The sequence below is a fragment of the Heterodontus francisci genome, chromosome 3 (genome assembly GCF_036365525.1).
Source record: "Heterodontus francisci isolate sHetFra1 chromosome 3, sHetFra1.hap1, whole genome shotgun sequence".
NCBI lineage: Eukaryota > Metazoa > Chordata > Chondrichthyes > Heterodontiformes > Heterodontidae > Heterodontus > Heterodontus francisci.
The window spans coordinates 160,399,907-160,415,913 of NC_090373.1; the positions used below are offsets into that span (position 1 = coordinate 160,399,907).

Sequence of the window (16,007 nt, forward strand, 5' to 3'; positions counted from 1 at the left end):
AGATTATAACCAATGCCTCTGCTATTTCTGCAGCCACTTATTTTAAGACGCTAGGATGCAAGCCGGCTGGTCCTGGGGACTTGTCAGACTTTAGGTCTAATAGTTTTCCCAGTACATTTTCCCTGCTGATGGTGATTGTTTGAAGTTCTCCCTCCCTTTCACCTCTTGATTTTCAAGTATCTTTGGGAAATTTTCTAAGCCTTCTACAGTGAAGACAGACGCAAAATACCTGTTCAACACTTCTGCCCTTTCCTCGTTTTCCATTATTAATTCCACAGACTCTCTGGAGGACCAACACTTGCTTTTGTTATACCTTTCCTTTTTAAATACTTGTAGCAACTCTTGCCACCTTTTTATATTTCTAGCTAGCTTTCTCTTGTACTCTAATTTCTCTCTTTCTCTCATGTTTTAGTCATCCTTTGTTGGTTCTTAAAATCTCTGCCCATTCTTCTGACTTGCCACTAATCTTTGCAGAATTTTAGAGTCATAGAGCACAGAAACAGGCCCTTTGACCCAAATTGTCCGCGCCAGCCATCAAGCCTAACTATTCTTGTCCTATTTCCCAGCGTTTGGCCCGTAGCCTTGTATGCTAAGGCATTTCAAGTGCTCATCTAAATACTTCTTAAATGTTGTGAGGGTTCCTGCCTGTACCACCCCTTCAGGCAGTGTGTTCCAGATTCCAACCACCCTCTGGGTGAAATTTTATTTCCACAAATCCCCTCTAAACCTCTTGCCCCTTACCTTAAATCTATGCCCCCTGGTTATTGACACCTCCACTAAGAAAAAGGTTTATTCCTATCTATCCTATTTATGCCCCTCATAATTTTGTCTACCTCAATCAAGTCCCCCTCAGCCTTCTCTGCTCTAAGGAAAACAACCCTAGCCTATCCAGGCTTTCTTCATAGCTGAAATGCTCCAGCCCAGGCAACATCCGAGTGAATCTCCTCTGAATACTCTCCAGTGCAATCACGTCCTTCCTATAGTGTGGCGACCAGAACTGTGCACAGTACTCCAGCTGTGGCGTAACTAGCGTTTTATACAGCTAGAACAAGAACAAAGAAAATTACAGCACAGGAACAGGCCCTTCGGCCCTCCAAGCCTGCGCCGATCCAGATCCTCTATCTAAACCTGTCGCCTATTTTCTAAGGGTATGTATCTCTTTGCTTCCTGCCCATTCATGTATCTGTCCAGATACATCTTAAAAGACGCTATCGTGCCCGCGTCTACCACCTCCGCTGGCAACGCGTTCCAGGCACCCACCACCCTCTGCGTAAAGAACTTTCCACGCATATCCCCCCCTAAACTTTTCCCCTCTCACTTTGAACTCGTGACCCCTAGTAATTGAATCCCCCACTCTGGGGAAAAAGCTTCTTGCTATCCACCCTGTCTATACCTTTCATGATTTTGTACACCTCAATCAGGTCCCCCCTCAACCTCCGTCTTTCTAATGAAAATAATCCTAATCTACTCAACCTCTCTTCATAGCTAGCGCCCTCCATACCAGGAAACATCCTGGTGAACCTCCTCTGCACCCTCTCCAAAGCATCTACATCCTTTTGGTAATGTGCCTCGGCTAATAAAAGCAAGTATCCCATATGCCTTCCTAACCACCTTATCTACCTGTGCTGCTGCCTTCAGTGATCTATGGACAAGTACACCAAGGTCCCTCTGTACTTCCCAGGGTCCTACCATCCATTGTGTATTCCCTTGCCTTGTTAGTCCTCCCAAACTGCGTCATCTCACACTTCTCCGGATTAAAGCCCATTTGGCACTGCTCTGCCCATCTTACCAACCCATCTATATCGCCCTGTAATCTAAGGCTTTCCTCCTCACTATTTACGACACCACCAATTTTCGTGTCATCTGCGAACTTGTTGATCATACTTCCTATAATCAGATCTAAATCATTAATGTACACAAAAACAGCAAGCGTCCCAGCACCGATCCCTGTGGTACACCACTGGTCACAGGCTTTCAATCGCAAAAACAATCCTTGACCATCACCCTCTGCCTCCTGCCATTAAGCCAATTTTGGATCCAATTTGTCAAATTGCCCTGGATCCCATGGGCTCTTACCTTCTTAACCAATCTCCCATGTGGGACCTTATCAAAAGCCTTACTGAAGTCCATGTAGACTACATCAACTGCTTTAGCCTCATCTACACACCTCATCGAAAAATTCAATCAAGTTTGTTAGACATGATCTCCCACTGACAAAGCCGTGCTGACTATCTTTGATTAATCCTTGCCTCTCCAAGTGGAGATTAATCCTGTCCCTCAAAATTTTTTCCAATAGTTTCCCAACCACTGATGTTAGACTCACTGGCCTGTAATTACCTGGTTTATCCCTGCTACCCTTCTTGAATAATGGTACCACATTCGCTGTCTTTCAGTCCCCTGGCACTTCTGTGGCCAGAGAGGATTTGAAAATTTGTGTCAGAGCCCCTGCAATCTCCTCCCTTGCCTCACATGGCAGCCTGGGATACATCTCATCTGGGCCTGGGGATTCATCCACTTTTAAGCCCGCTAAAACTGCTAATATCTCCTCCCTTTCAATGCCAGTTTGTTCAAATATGTCATAATCCCCGTCCCTGATCTCTACACCTACATCATCGTTCTCCATAGTGAACACATGAAAATTAATAATTTAAAACTTTACCTACGTCCTCTGGCTCCACACACTCATTACCACTTTGGTCCTTAATGGGCCCTACTCTTTCCCTGGTTATCCTCTTGCCCTTAATATACTTATAAAACGCCTTGGGATTTTCCTTTTTCTTTCCCGCTGTGTTTTTTCATTCCCCCTTTTTGCTCTCCTAATTACTGTTTTAAGTACCCCCTACACTTTCTATACTGCTTTAGGGCCTCCACTGTTTTCAGCCCTCTGAATCTACCATAAGCTTCCTTTTTTTTTTCCTTATCCAATCCTCTATAATCCCTTGGCATCCAGGGTTCCCTGGACTTGTTGGTCCTACCCTTCACCTTTACGGGAGCACGTTGACCCTGAACTCTCACTATTTCCTTTTTGAATGACTCCCACTGGTCTGATGTAGACTTTCCTACAAGTAGCTGCTCCCAGTCTACTTTGACCCGATCCTGTTTTATCATATTGAAATCGGCCTTCCCCCAATTCAGTACCTTTATTTCCGGTCCATCTTTGTCCTTATCCATAACTACCTTAAATCTTAGAGTTATGATCACTATCCCTGAAATGCACCCCCACTGATACTTCTACCACTTGTCCGGCTTCATTCCTGAAGATTAGGTCCAGTACCGCCCCTTCTCTTGTAGGACTTTCTACCTGCTGGCTGAAAAAGCTCTCCTGTATGCATTTTAAGAATTCTGCCCCCTTTAAGCCTTTTGCACTAAGACTCTCCCAGTTAATATTGGGGAAGTTGAAATCCCCAACTATTATTACCCTATTATTTTTACACCTGAGATTTGCCTATATATCTGCCCGTCTATCTCACCCTGACTGTTAGGAGGCCTATAGTTCACTCCCAGCCAAGTGATTGCCCTCATTTTGTTTTTAAATTCTACCCATATGAGGAACCTTCTAAGATATCATCCCTCCTTACTGCGGTAATTGACTCCTTGATCAATAGTGCAATGCCGCCTCCTGTTTTACACCCCCCCCCCCCCCCCCCCCCCCCCATCACGCCTGAAGATTCTATAGCCTGGAATATTAAGCTACCAATCTTGCCCTTCCCTCAACCATGTCTCTGTGGTAGTAATAATATCATATTCCCATGTGTTAATTAATGCCCTCAATTCATCTGCCTTACTTGTAAGACCTTGCGTTAAAATAGATGCAATCCAGCCTTGCATTATTCGCTTGTGCCTTAACAGGTCTATATTTACTCTGCCTTCCAGACTGACTTAGTTTCTCTTCTATATTCGGCTGTGCATCACTCCCTACTATGCCGTAACTCTGCATCCCATCCCTCTGCCAAATTAGTTTAAACCCCCCCCCCCCCCCCCCCCACAACAGCACTAGCAAACCTCCCAGCAAGGGTGTTGGTCCCGTTCCAGTTCAAGTGCAACCCATCTGACTTGTACAGGTCCCACCTTCACCAGAAACAGACCCAGTGATCCAGGAAACTGAAGCCCTCCCTACTGTACCATCTATTCAGCCACGCATTCATCAGCTGTATCCTCCTAATCCTGTACTCACTAGCACGTGGCACTGGGAGTAATCCAGAGATTACAACCTTTGAGTTCCTGCTTTTTAATCTGCTACCTAGCTCCCTAAATTCTTGTTGCAGGACCTCATCCCTCTTTCTACCTACGTCATTGGTACCAATGTTCTGCAGCCCATCCGTGACATCCATGACCCTAGCACCAGGGAGGCAACATACCATCCTGAAGTCATGTTTGCGGCCACAGAAACGCCTATCTGTACCCTTACGATAGAATCCCCTATCACCATAGCTCTCCCACTCTTTTTCGTCCCTTCTGTGAAGCTCAGCCACCCGTGGTGCCAGAGACTTGGCTCTTGCTGCATTCCCCTGCGAAGTCATCTTCCCCCAACAGTATTCAATGCGGAAAATCTGTTAGAGAGGGAGATGGACCCAGGAGACTCCTGCACCAACTGCCTGGTTCTTCTGCTCTGCCTGGCGGTCACCCACTCCCTTTCTGCCTGAGCTCTCTTTACCTGCAGTGTGACCACCTCCCTGTACGTGCTATCCATGATGATCTCAGCCTCGTGGATGCTCCACAGTGTCCCTAGCCACTGTTCCAGCTCCGAAATGCAGATTTCGAGTAGTTGCAGCTGGAGACACTTCCTGCACATGTGTTCGCCCCGGACACTGGAAGTGAACCTGACTTCCCACATTGCACAGGAGGAGCACTCTATGCTGCCGAACTTCCCTGCCATGACTTGCCCTTAATTTACTCCCTTAAATTATTCAAAAATTAGAGATTATTTACACTAGGGGCCTTGATTCCTTAAAAAAAAATTACTTACTATATAAAAAATCGGTCGACCTTATCTTTCTCTTTACTTTAGTTACGAACCCAGCTATTTACTGATACTCCTTTAACGGCAGTTACTCACCAACCAATCACCTTGCAGCTTTCCTGTGATGTCACTGTTCGAATTTTTTTTTTTCAAACTCAGCCAGCGCGTGCCAACTCCTGAAAAGGTCCGACTGCTCTCTGCTCCTGAAGGTAAGTGAAGGCCTCGAGCCTGGTGCTGAATTTCTCCGCTCCCAGTTCTAGGTGCTTCCACACAGGTCCGACTGCTCCCTGCTCCTGAAGGTGTTTCTTTCAATTTGATGCTGGCTTTAACTTCCTTATTTAGCCATGGATGATGCATCCTTCTCAGAGAGTCTTTCTTTCTCACTGGGATAAATCTTTGCTGAGAGTTATTAAATATCTCCTTAAAAGTCCACCACTGCATCGCTACTGTCTTACCTTTTAACCTAGTTTCCCAGTTCACTTCAGCTCACACTGCCTTCATATCCTTATAATTACCTTTATTTAGGTTTAAAATGCTAGTCTTAGAGTCACACTTCTCACCTTCAAACGGAACGTGAAATTCTATCCTGTTATGATTGCTGTCACCTAGAGACTCTTTTACGGCAAGGTTATTGATTAATCCTGTCTCATTGCACATTACCAGTTCTAGAATAGCCTGCTCCCTGGTTGGCACTGAAGGTAAAGCCTATTGTGAGAGAATAGAGAGAATATTGCACAGCTGACCATGCTATACTTGGTCTTGGGGTGCTTGATGTTGTAAAATCCCTCACCTTGATGAGTACAAACTTCACCACAAGAGTCCAAGTTTTAATCGAGTTGGATTTCATATATTTAAAGCTGTGATTTCCCTCACAGCAGGAGTTCCTTATCTTGGTTGTGATGTTAGGATGAAAGAGTGACCAAAAGCCATGTGCTTTGCTACACAAAAGAAGGAAATTACTGACCACTTAATCATCTACACACTATGCTTCTACACCAATTGACCATCTTAAGAGCAACAACAAAATGGATATCTTGAGTTGCATAGAAATATATGGATGTTGGCACACAGAAACAGGCAACTTGACCCAACTAGTTCCTGTTGGTGTTGCTCACCACGTAACAAAATAGTCGTAAATACATTTATGCACCCTGTTCCCACATTCCTTTATCCCCTTTTCCATCATCTACCTATCGAATCTAATCTTGAATATTGACATTATTTCTGCCTTGACCACTAACCCTGGAAGTGAATTTCACAGCCTCACAGCAATGTAGAACTGACTCCAAAATGGTGGTAGCACCATCATGTGGTGGAAGATTGTGTGCTGTTATCTTTGTGAAGAAAACATACACTTCTTGTGTTTAGTGCTCACTTCCTGTTTTTTTCCCCCATTTCCAGTATTACGATTCGTCACATCTCTTCATAAATTATTTTAGAATGTTTGTTTATTTCCGTATCCATCCTTCTGATTTATCTATTTTCACCATGTAGCCAAGTTGCATGAGCTCTTTCCACCATCTGCAACCTTTTTGTTTAAAAAAAACTCCAAAGAGAAATATAACTTTTTAGTACACCTTTATTTAATTCCCACTCAGGTCACTGTTATTTACTCCCACCTGTCTTCTATAGTACAATTCTCATCCTTAAACTTTTAAATTTTCTCTCTCTTATATTTTTCTTTTTAAGACCTTTTTATTCAATAAACTAATAAACAACAAGCCTGTTACCATTGCTACCACACGTCATCTATATTTATTTAACTAATTGCCCCTCAGCATTTTACCTTGCCTGCTTGCCCATCCAAGGCCAATTTTGGTTAATTAATTATTTTGCATAACTATTGTTCTCTCAGGCAGAAGGCACAATTTTGTATTAATTACTTCCTCAAAAACTTGTTATCCTTTTTATGTTGCGGACCTGTTAAATGCTGATTTTTATTTACTTGCTTTCACCAAAAGTCTGTTGAGGGCATAGGCAGAGTTTATTTACTTTAGAGAAGCCCACTGTTTTATATTGGATGTGGTACTCTCAATTAATTAATTCTCTTTCTCCATGTTTCTCTGGCATCACTCCCCCCACCCCCGCGCTATCTCTGGTGTTCCATTAACATTCTTCCCTCTAAACTTACTTTCAGATTTTATCTATTTCACGGTAATCCTTTCCCTTTGTTTCATCCTACACTCTGCTTCTATCAACTCCCCCCTTCTCAAATTCCCACTATTCCATAGCAGATACCAATTGTTCTCCAGTACCCACTCCTCACCTCCAAATGATCTTATTCCTCCAAGTATCTGCTCACTTCCAATACCCACTAACTACCATCCAAACTTCTCATTCCCCTCACCCCCCTCCCCCTGCCCCGACCTTGCAGCTGTCATTATGTCTTCCCATTTTGCCAGTCCATCCATGTCCCCCTGATGTCTGCAGCCCTCCTCCTCACTTTTACTTTTCCAAGCTTTGTCATCTGTAACCTTTGAAATGATGCCCTGTATACTTGTCTAAATAATTAACGTATATCAAAAAGAGCAGCAATCCTAGTATAGACCATTGGAGACACCACTGTATACTTCCTTCCAGTCTGATTTTTAAAAAGTTCACCTTTGCTCTCTGCTTTCTGTCTCTTAGTCAATTTCATATCCCATTAATCCAATGGGCTTTAATTTTGCTAACAAGTCTGTTATGTGGCTCTTTATTAAATGCTTTCTAATAGTAACTGTACTACCCTCACCAACGCTCTGTTATTTCATTGAAGAACTCAGTGAGGTTTGTCATGATTTGCCTTTAACTAAGTAATTTATTAACCCTTGCTCTTCCAAGTGACAATTCATTTTGCACTGGGTTATTGTCTCCAACATAAGTACTCACTATCCACAGTACTATCTTGCCATATCAACTACCCTTGCCCCCAAATCCTCATTATATTCTTCTCCCAGTTACTTAGCAGTCTCACGACCCTGCAGTACTCATAAGATCATAAGAAATAGGAGCAGAAATAGGCCATTTGGCCTCTCCGGCCTACTCTACCATTCAGTAAGATCATGGCTGATCTGATTGTGGCCTCAGTCGCAGCATATTATTAAAGTTTTTCCACCCGACCAGAAAAACAGCCAAATTAAGCCCTCTAGTAACCCCCAGAATAAAACAGACCAAACCAGGTATCTTTAGGCAACAACAAATGAACTATTTATGAAAAAAAAAACTAAATCTTATGTCTAAAGACCTTATAACTACTTAATTTAACCTAACTCCCCCATTCAGCCACACAAATTCAAAACTAACAGTTAACCAAATTAGCTGTTTCTTAATAAATAAGTAAGTCTTTGTGGGTTACGATCCCGATGGGTGAGGTATCCTAGTGTGAAAATAATCAAATGCCTCTTGAAGTCTTCACTAGGATTTGATGAAACAGTCCTTCAATAGATAGGCATTCAAAACACTTCGGCTATAAATTCCAGAAAATACAATCAGTCAAGAGAGATTCGGTCTTGAAGCAGATCCTTACCGGCTTGGAAGTGAAGAAAAGGAGTTTTGCTACCTTCAGCAATACAAATGGTCTCTTTAAAAAAAAAACTTTTTTTTCCTCCTTCGTCAATTAACTTGGCCTGTAGCCCCTTGTAGAATTTCTGCTGAGACAGACTAGACAGCTCTTTTCTTCAGTAGCACACCTTGCTGATGGTTGGTCCAAACTGGTTTTTGCCAGTTTTACACAGTCAAATTGAAACATTATACCATGTGACCTCTCTCTCCTGCTGCGGCCTAGGGACTGGTGCAGCTGGCACCCTTTGCTCAGTCTTAAAGGCAGACTGTTTTCAAACATAGTCTTAAAGGCACACACACTGTTTTTAATCCGAGGAGAAAATAAATACAAGTCCGTGACACCTTAAATGCATCTATGCTACTTACCTCAACAACTTAATTCATATAAGACACTAGTTCGGCCTCAGCTAGAGTATTGCATCCAGTTCAGGGTGCCTCACTTTAGGAAAGATGTGAGGGCATTGGAGCGAGTACAAAAAAGATTCACGAGAATAGTTCCAGGGATGAGGAACTTCAGTTATGAAGATAGATTGGAGAAGTTAGGACTGTTTTCCTTGAAGAAGAGAAGGCTGAGAGGTGATTTGATAGAGGTATTCAAAATCATGAGTGGTCTGGACAGAGTAGATAGAGAGAAACTGTTTCCACTTGTGAAAGGATCAAGAATGAGAGGGCACAAATTTAATGTATTTGGTAAGAAGCAAAAGTGACATGAGGAAAAACTTTTTCACTCAGCAAGTGGTTAAGGTCTGGAATGCACTGCCTGAGAACGTGGTGGAGGCAGGTTCAATTGAAGCATTCAAAAGAGAATTAGACAGTTACATGAAAAGGAAGAATGTGCAGGGTAATGGGGAGAAGGCAGGGGAATGGAAATGAGGGAATTGCTCTTTCAGGGAGCCAGTGCGGACATGATGGGCTGAATGGCCTCCTTCTGCGCTGTAACGATTCTGTGATTCGGTAGTGAGTTCCACATTCTCACCACTCTGAGGAGAGTAGTTTTGCCTGAATTCATTATTCTATGAAAAAGTGAAGTACAGCCTCGATCATCCAGCAAACTTGGAGTCGATGTGTGAAGCATAAACACCGGATGGACCGGTTGGGATCCTTGGTCTGTGTTTGTGTTGTACATTCTATGGAATTCAAAGGCAATCAATGTGCCATAAAGTACAAGCACTATACTAGGCATAGGTTAATCTAAATCCACCAGTTTCCATTATCTTCCATTTTATTTTTTGAGAATTAAGCTTACTCTGTCTTTTCCTTGTTCTGACACCTTACAGTAAGGGGGCAAAAATCTATGAACATGTACTGAACCCTTTAATGATCTTTATTGTAAAATAGCTGAAGTACTTAAAAATGAAATGCACCACCAACGCACCATAACCATTGTCTGGTTCTAGATGCTTTTTTTTTTATAGTTGTTAAAACAAATTCTGAAAGTAACAGTAACCAGTTTTTCAACTCTGCTACAACAGGAATACATCGGTTAAAGCAGACTTTACCAAAAAGGAAACCTGGCTTGATGGCCAAGTCCTATGATCCAATAGCACCTATAGCTGCAGAAATCAGTGATGAGACCTGTCTATTGTGTTTTGATGAATTTCAGGTAATTAGAACTATTTTTTGCACAATGTATTGCATTAATGTACAAGCTCTGTTTGTTTAAGAGGGTGAAATTTCCATTTATGTTCAGGCTAATGCACGCAGTACAGAAGCTTTGAAAGCATTAACTAATCCCTCCTAAAATTCCTCATGGGATTGAGTCAGAGTCATTCCAGCGTTAAAGGAGGCTATTTGGCCCATCGTGTTTGCACCAGCTCTCCAAATAAGCAACTCACTTAGACAATTTTTAGTGAATAGACTTGGCTTTATGGATTTATGGCCTGTTAGAGGCTTGTAAGCACCTGTTGAAAGCAAACTCGCCCATGCTCATCTTCCAACCCATACTGCATTCACGCCACAAATTATTAAAGGTGCAGTAAGGTGTTGGAGAGAGTCGGCAGAGGAATTGAGCGTAATATGTACAAAGATGCACCTCAGCAGTTTCAATGCACAAGCACATGGACTGGTCTGAGCAAATCTTATTACACCAAGAAGGGGGAAGAGGAGCATCAGAAGAGGGTTGGCAGGTTTGGCACCATAGGACAAGGGTTATCAAAGTCACCAGTAACCAAGTTAGTACACCTAACACGGATATCAGGCAACCTCAGTCTCATTCTGCACCGAGAGTGTATGAGGTCATTATGTCTCACTAAGGCATTGTCACCTCCTGCAATCAGATCTGCAACAAGGACTAGCCGCATGCTGCCAGTATTGGTTCTTCCACTTTTTAAAATTAAATCTTCTGCTGCAAGCTTCTGTCTTATTGCAAGTGAAAGATTTTTTTTCCTACAATGAATGAGGTTTACTTTTAACTTGGTAGGTGTAAGTATGAATTCACCCCATTGAGTTGAGTCTGGAGAGAGAAGCATTCTGTCATCTGGCTAGCTTAGTGCTCCTGATGCATCCTGGAAAGCTGCATGCTGGACATGTTTCGAGCTCGGGTCCTCGGGTGAAGGTGCTAAATTGGGGGAAGGCTAATTATAACAATATTAGGCAGGAACTGAAGAATTTAGATTGGGGGCGGCTGTTTGTGGGTAAATCAACATCTGACATGTGGGAGTCTTTCAAACGTCAGTTGATTAGAATCCAGGACCAGCATGTTCCTGTGAGGAAGAAGGATAAGTTTGGAAAGTTTCGGGAACCTTGGATAACGTGGGATATTGTGAGCCTCGTCAAAAAGAAAAAGGAAGCATTCGTAAGGGCTGGAAGGCTAGGAACAGACAAATCCCTTGAGGAATATAAAGACAGTAGGAAGGAACTTAACCCCTTTTAGCCCTCCTGACTCCTTGCTTATGAGAAATCATTGGCAAACAGGATTAAGGAAAATCCCAAAGCTTTTTATACGTATATAAAGTGCAAGAGGGTAGCCAGGGAAAGGGTTGGCCCACTCAAGGACAGAGAAGGGAATCAATGTGTGGAGCCAGAGGAAATGGGCGAGGTACTAAATAAGTACTTTGCATCATTATTCACCAAAGAGAAGGACTTGGTGGATGATGAGCCTAGGGAAGGGAGTGCAGATAGTCTCAGTCGTCTCTTTATCAAAAAGGAGGAGGTGTTGGGTGTCTTGCAAAGCATTAAGGTAGATAAGTCCCCAGGACCTGATGGGATCTACCCTAGAATACTGAGGAAGGCAAGGGAAGAAATTGCTGGGGCCTTGACAGAAATCTTTGCATCCTCATTGGCTACAGGTGAGGTCCCAGAGGACTGGAGAATAGCCAATGTTGTTCCTTTGTTTAAGAAGGGTAGCAAGGATAATCCAGGAAATTATAGGCCGGTGAGCCTTACGTCAGTGGTAGGGAAATTATTAGAGAGGATTTTTCGGGACAGGATTTACTCCCATTTGGAAACAAACGGACTTATTAGCGAGAGGCAGCATGGTTTTGTGAAGGGGAGGTCATGTCTCACTAATTTGATTGAGTTTTTTGAGGAAGTGACAAAGATGATGGATGAAGGAAGGGCAGTGGATGTTGTCTATATGGACTTCAGTAAAGCCTTTGACAAGGTCCCTCATGGCAGACTGATACAAAAGGTGAAGTCACATGGGATCAGAGGGGAGCTGGCAAGATGGATACAGAACTGGCTCGGTCATAGAAGACAGAGGGTAGCAGTGGAAGGGTGCTTTTCTGAATGGAGGGATGTGACTAGTGGTGTTCCGCAGGGATCAGTGCTGGGACCTTTGCTCTTTGTAGTATATATAAATGATTTGGAGGAAAATGTAGCTGGTCTGATTAGTAAGTTTGCGGATGACACAAAGGTTGGTGGAATTGCGGACAGTGATGAGGATTGTCAGAGGATACAGCAGGATATAGATCGGTTGGAGACTTGGGCTGAGAAATGGCAGATGGAGTTTAATTCGGACAAATGTGAGGTAATGCATTTTGGAAGGTCTAATGCAGGTGGGAAGTATACAGTAAATGGCAGAACCCTTAGGAGTATTGACAGGCAGAGAGATCTGGGCGTACAGGTCCACAGGTCACTGAAAGTGGCAACACAGGTGGATAAGGTAGTCAAGAAGGCATACGGTATGCTTGCCTTCATCAGTCGGGGCATAGAGTATAAAAACAGGCAAGTCATGCTGCAGCTGTACAGAAGTTTAGTTAGGCCACACTTAGAATATTGCGTGCAATTCTGGTCGCCACACTACCAGATGGACGTGGAGGCTTTGGAGAGGGTACAAAAGAGGTTTACCAGGATGTTGCCTGGACTGGAGGGCATTAGCTATGAGGAGAGGTTGGATAAACTCGGATTGTTTTCACTGGAACGATGGAGTTGGAGGGGCGACATGATAGAGGTTTACAAAGTTATAAGCGGCATGGACAGAGTGGTTGGTCAGAAGCTTTTTCCCAGGGTGGAAGAGTCAGTTACTAGGGGACATAGGTTTAAGGTGAGAGGGGCAAAGTTTAGAGGGGATGTGCGAGGCAAGTTCTTTACACAGAGGGTGGTGAGTGCCTGGAACTTGTTGCTGGGGGAGGTGGTGGGAGCAGGTACCATAGAGACGTTTAAGAGGCATCTTGACAAATACATGAATAGGATGGGAATAGAGGGATACGGACCCCGGAAGTGCAGAAGGTTTTAGTTTAGGCAGGCATCAAGATCGGCGCAGGCTTGGAGGGCCGAATGGCCTGTTCCTGTGCTGTACTGTTCTTTGTTCTTTGAGCTAAGTCACTGCTCTAGGCAATAATGTCAAGTCCAAGATCAAGCTGAGGCCTACAGATAAAATCTGTAGCAAGGTATTAAAAGATAATTCAATTATTGTGAAATATTATATGTTTTTTATTTGGTTTAAAAGATGTTTTGAAAACTTTTTGGGGGAATTAAACATCTTAGTAACTGAGGGAAAAAAATGGCCGATGAATTTTTTTTTAAAAGAACTTCAAGTGATTTGGTTCATTTACAAACTGTGATGGCAAAATATTGTTTGTGTTGACAAAAATATGCCTCAGAATTGTGACATGGGAATTTAGGGTTGTGAACTGGACGTGCATGCCAGTTGTATCATTTTAATATATAGAATTCCAAGCAAAAGTATCTGGTATCAATCACTAAGGCCTTTAAAAACGTTCAAATCTGAGCATTTTTTATCTGGTACATTGATTTCCAAGTCTCCAATAACAACAAGCTATCACATTCATGCTGGTGCTAATTAATTAAAACACATGTTCACGTTTAGCATGTGTTAGAAAGAGCTTCACCAATCAAGGATGACTGAGTCTGAAGCACTTAGTTATGTAAATGTTGTATTGGTTTTTTCCTCCTCTTACTTAAGTGAGCCAGAATGGAAAGCAACTCTAGGTCATAAAAATCTTTTCTCTTAAATGTTAATGAAATTTCTCTCTTCCTATTAGCTGACTTCCATTAACAGTAATTTGTATCCTTCCTTTTCTGCTTGTTTGTAATGAATACAGTTGAGAAAATGCTTCTGCTATTATCTTCTGCTTGCTTAGACTGTACAATTACTTCTCTTTTCTCAAGCTGTATAAGTAATGATATGAGATCAAAGGAGCCACACACTGGCACCAATGTACAATGTGGCTCCTGCTGTACGAATTGCATGTTATTCTAAAACTGTTCAGTTGATGGTAAACTATCAGAACCGACACTCCCAAATGCTGCCAAAATAGATCAGTTATTTACTAAATTTAAAATGTAACCTTTGTTGTAGTAAAACATGAATCCATGAAGTATCCTGTAAAAAGATAATCTATCAGAAGATGACAAGATAATTACAAATGTGGGCGGACATTCACCCCATCTTAACTCATGCATCCAGAAAAACATGACATTCAACCCCAACCCCTGCCATTGCTGCATCAAATGATTCCAGGGTTTCCCACAGCTCTATCTGACAATCAGTTCCAAGTGTGAAGAACTTGCTAATATTAGTCCTGAATTTATCATTTACTAGTTTGAACCTGTATTCTCCCTTACTCTCGCAATTTAATTTATAGTAGTTTTCTGGGTTTATCCTTTTAATGATTTGCTATGGCTCTAAGGTCACTTCTCAGATGCCCCTTTCCAGGCTTCAATGTCAAGGTTTCTCCAGTCTTTCCACATATCACAGACCCCTTACAATAAGGATCAGCCTTGTGCTTAAATATCTTCTTTGTTTCTCAGTGACCAGAACTAGACATATGATTCAAGATGTTGTCTGACCAGAGCACTGTGCAGTTTGGTCACCACTTCCTCTGACTTGTATTCTGCTGTTTCAGCCATGTCGTTGAACGGTGGCGTAGTGGTAATGTTACTGGACTAGTATTCTTGAGGCCCTAACTAAAGCTCTGGGGACATGATTTCAAATCCCACCATGGCAGCTGGGGGAATTTAAATTCAATTAATCAATTTGGAATAAAAAGCTGGTCTCAATAATGGGTGACCATGAAGATTGTCGTAAAAATCCATCTGGTTGACTAATGTTCTTTAGTGAAGGAAATCTACTGTCCTTACCTGGTCTGGCCTACATGTGACTCCAGACCCATAGCAATGTAGTTGACTCTTAACCGCCCTCTGAAATGGCCTAGCAGCCCACTCAATTGTACCAAACTGCTACAGAAAAGTGGAATAAGAATAAAACCAGACAGACCACCCAGCCTTGACCTAGGTACCAGAAACGACAACAGCACACCCTGCCCAGCCAGCCGCGTGTCAAAATTGGGAGAGCTGTCCCACAGATTAGTCAAGTAACAGCCTGACATAGTCATACTCACTGAATCATACCTGACAGCCAATGTCCCAGACTTCTCACCATCCCAGAGGTGGCAGCACAGTGGTATACAGTCAAGAGAGAGTTGCGCTGTGGTTCCTCAACATTTACTCCGGACCCCTTGAAGTCTCATGTTATAGTTCTCTTGTTGCCTTCTCTCCAAGTTCTTTTTGTCATTTCTTCAGGGAAGCCATCACATCATTCTGCTTTTCCTGGCTTCAGTTCTTTTATAGCTCTAATTATTTCACACTCCAGAAGATCAGGTCCTCTGCTCATTTCTCCACACCTTGTGGTCTTCCGCTTTCCTCTTCAGTTGCCTGTAGGAGCCTCCCATTTTCAATTTCAAGTTGTCTAACACCATCATTCTCTTTCTCCCTCTTGGTCTATATCCCTCTAATCAGCCTTCAGTCACCTCCTTCAGCACGTTCCCATGCCTTAGATTATGGCCAGTCCAATCTTGTTGCCTTTTCTTGATGATATTTGCTAACGATATATCCTCCTCCACCATCCTGAGAACTTCTTTGTTGCTCTTGTGTTCTCTCCAAGTACCTGCTCCATCCTCCTTCAGACACACATTTCACAACTTTCCAGTCTTTGGAGCTCCTCTTTTCTCAAGATTCACATTTCAGCCACATACAACAAGACACTACCAATCACAGTCATGGTAATTCTTTTCTTAAGTTCTCCACTCATTCCTATACTGAGCAA

General features: G+C 42.7%; 1 protein-coding gene across 2 annotated transcripts in view; it reads left to right on the forward strand.

The window, feature by feature from the left end:
- Positions 1 to 16,007, forward strand: part of afg1lb (AFG1 like ATPase b) — a 215,575-nt gene that overhangs the window by 44,643 nt on the left and 154,925 nt on the right. For both annotated transcript variants that reach the window (XM_068027166.1, XM_068027167.1), the window contains one exon: positions 9,973 to 10,103. In XM_068027166.1, coding sequence (XP_067883267.1) covers positions 9,973 to 10,103 — 131 coding nt within the window. The remainder of the gene's footprint in view (positions 1 to 9,972; positions 10,104 to 16,007) is intronic.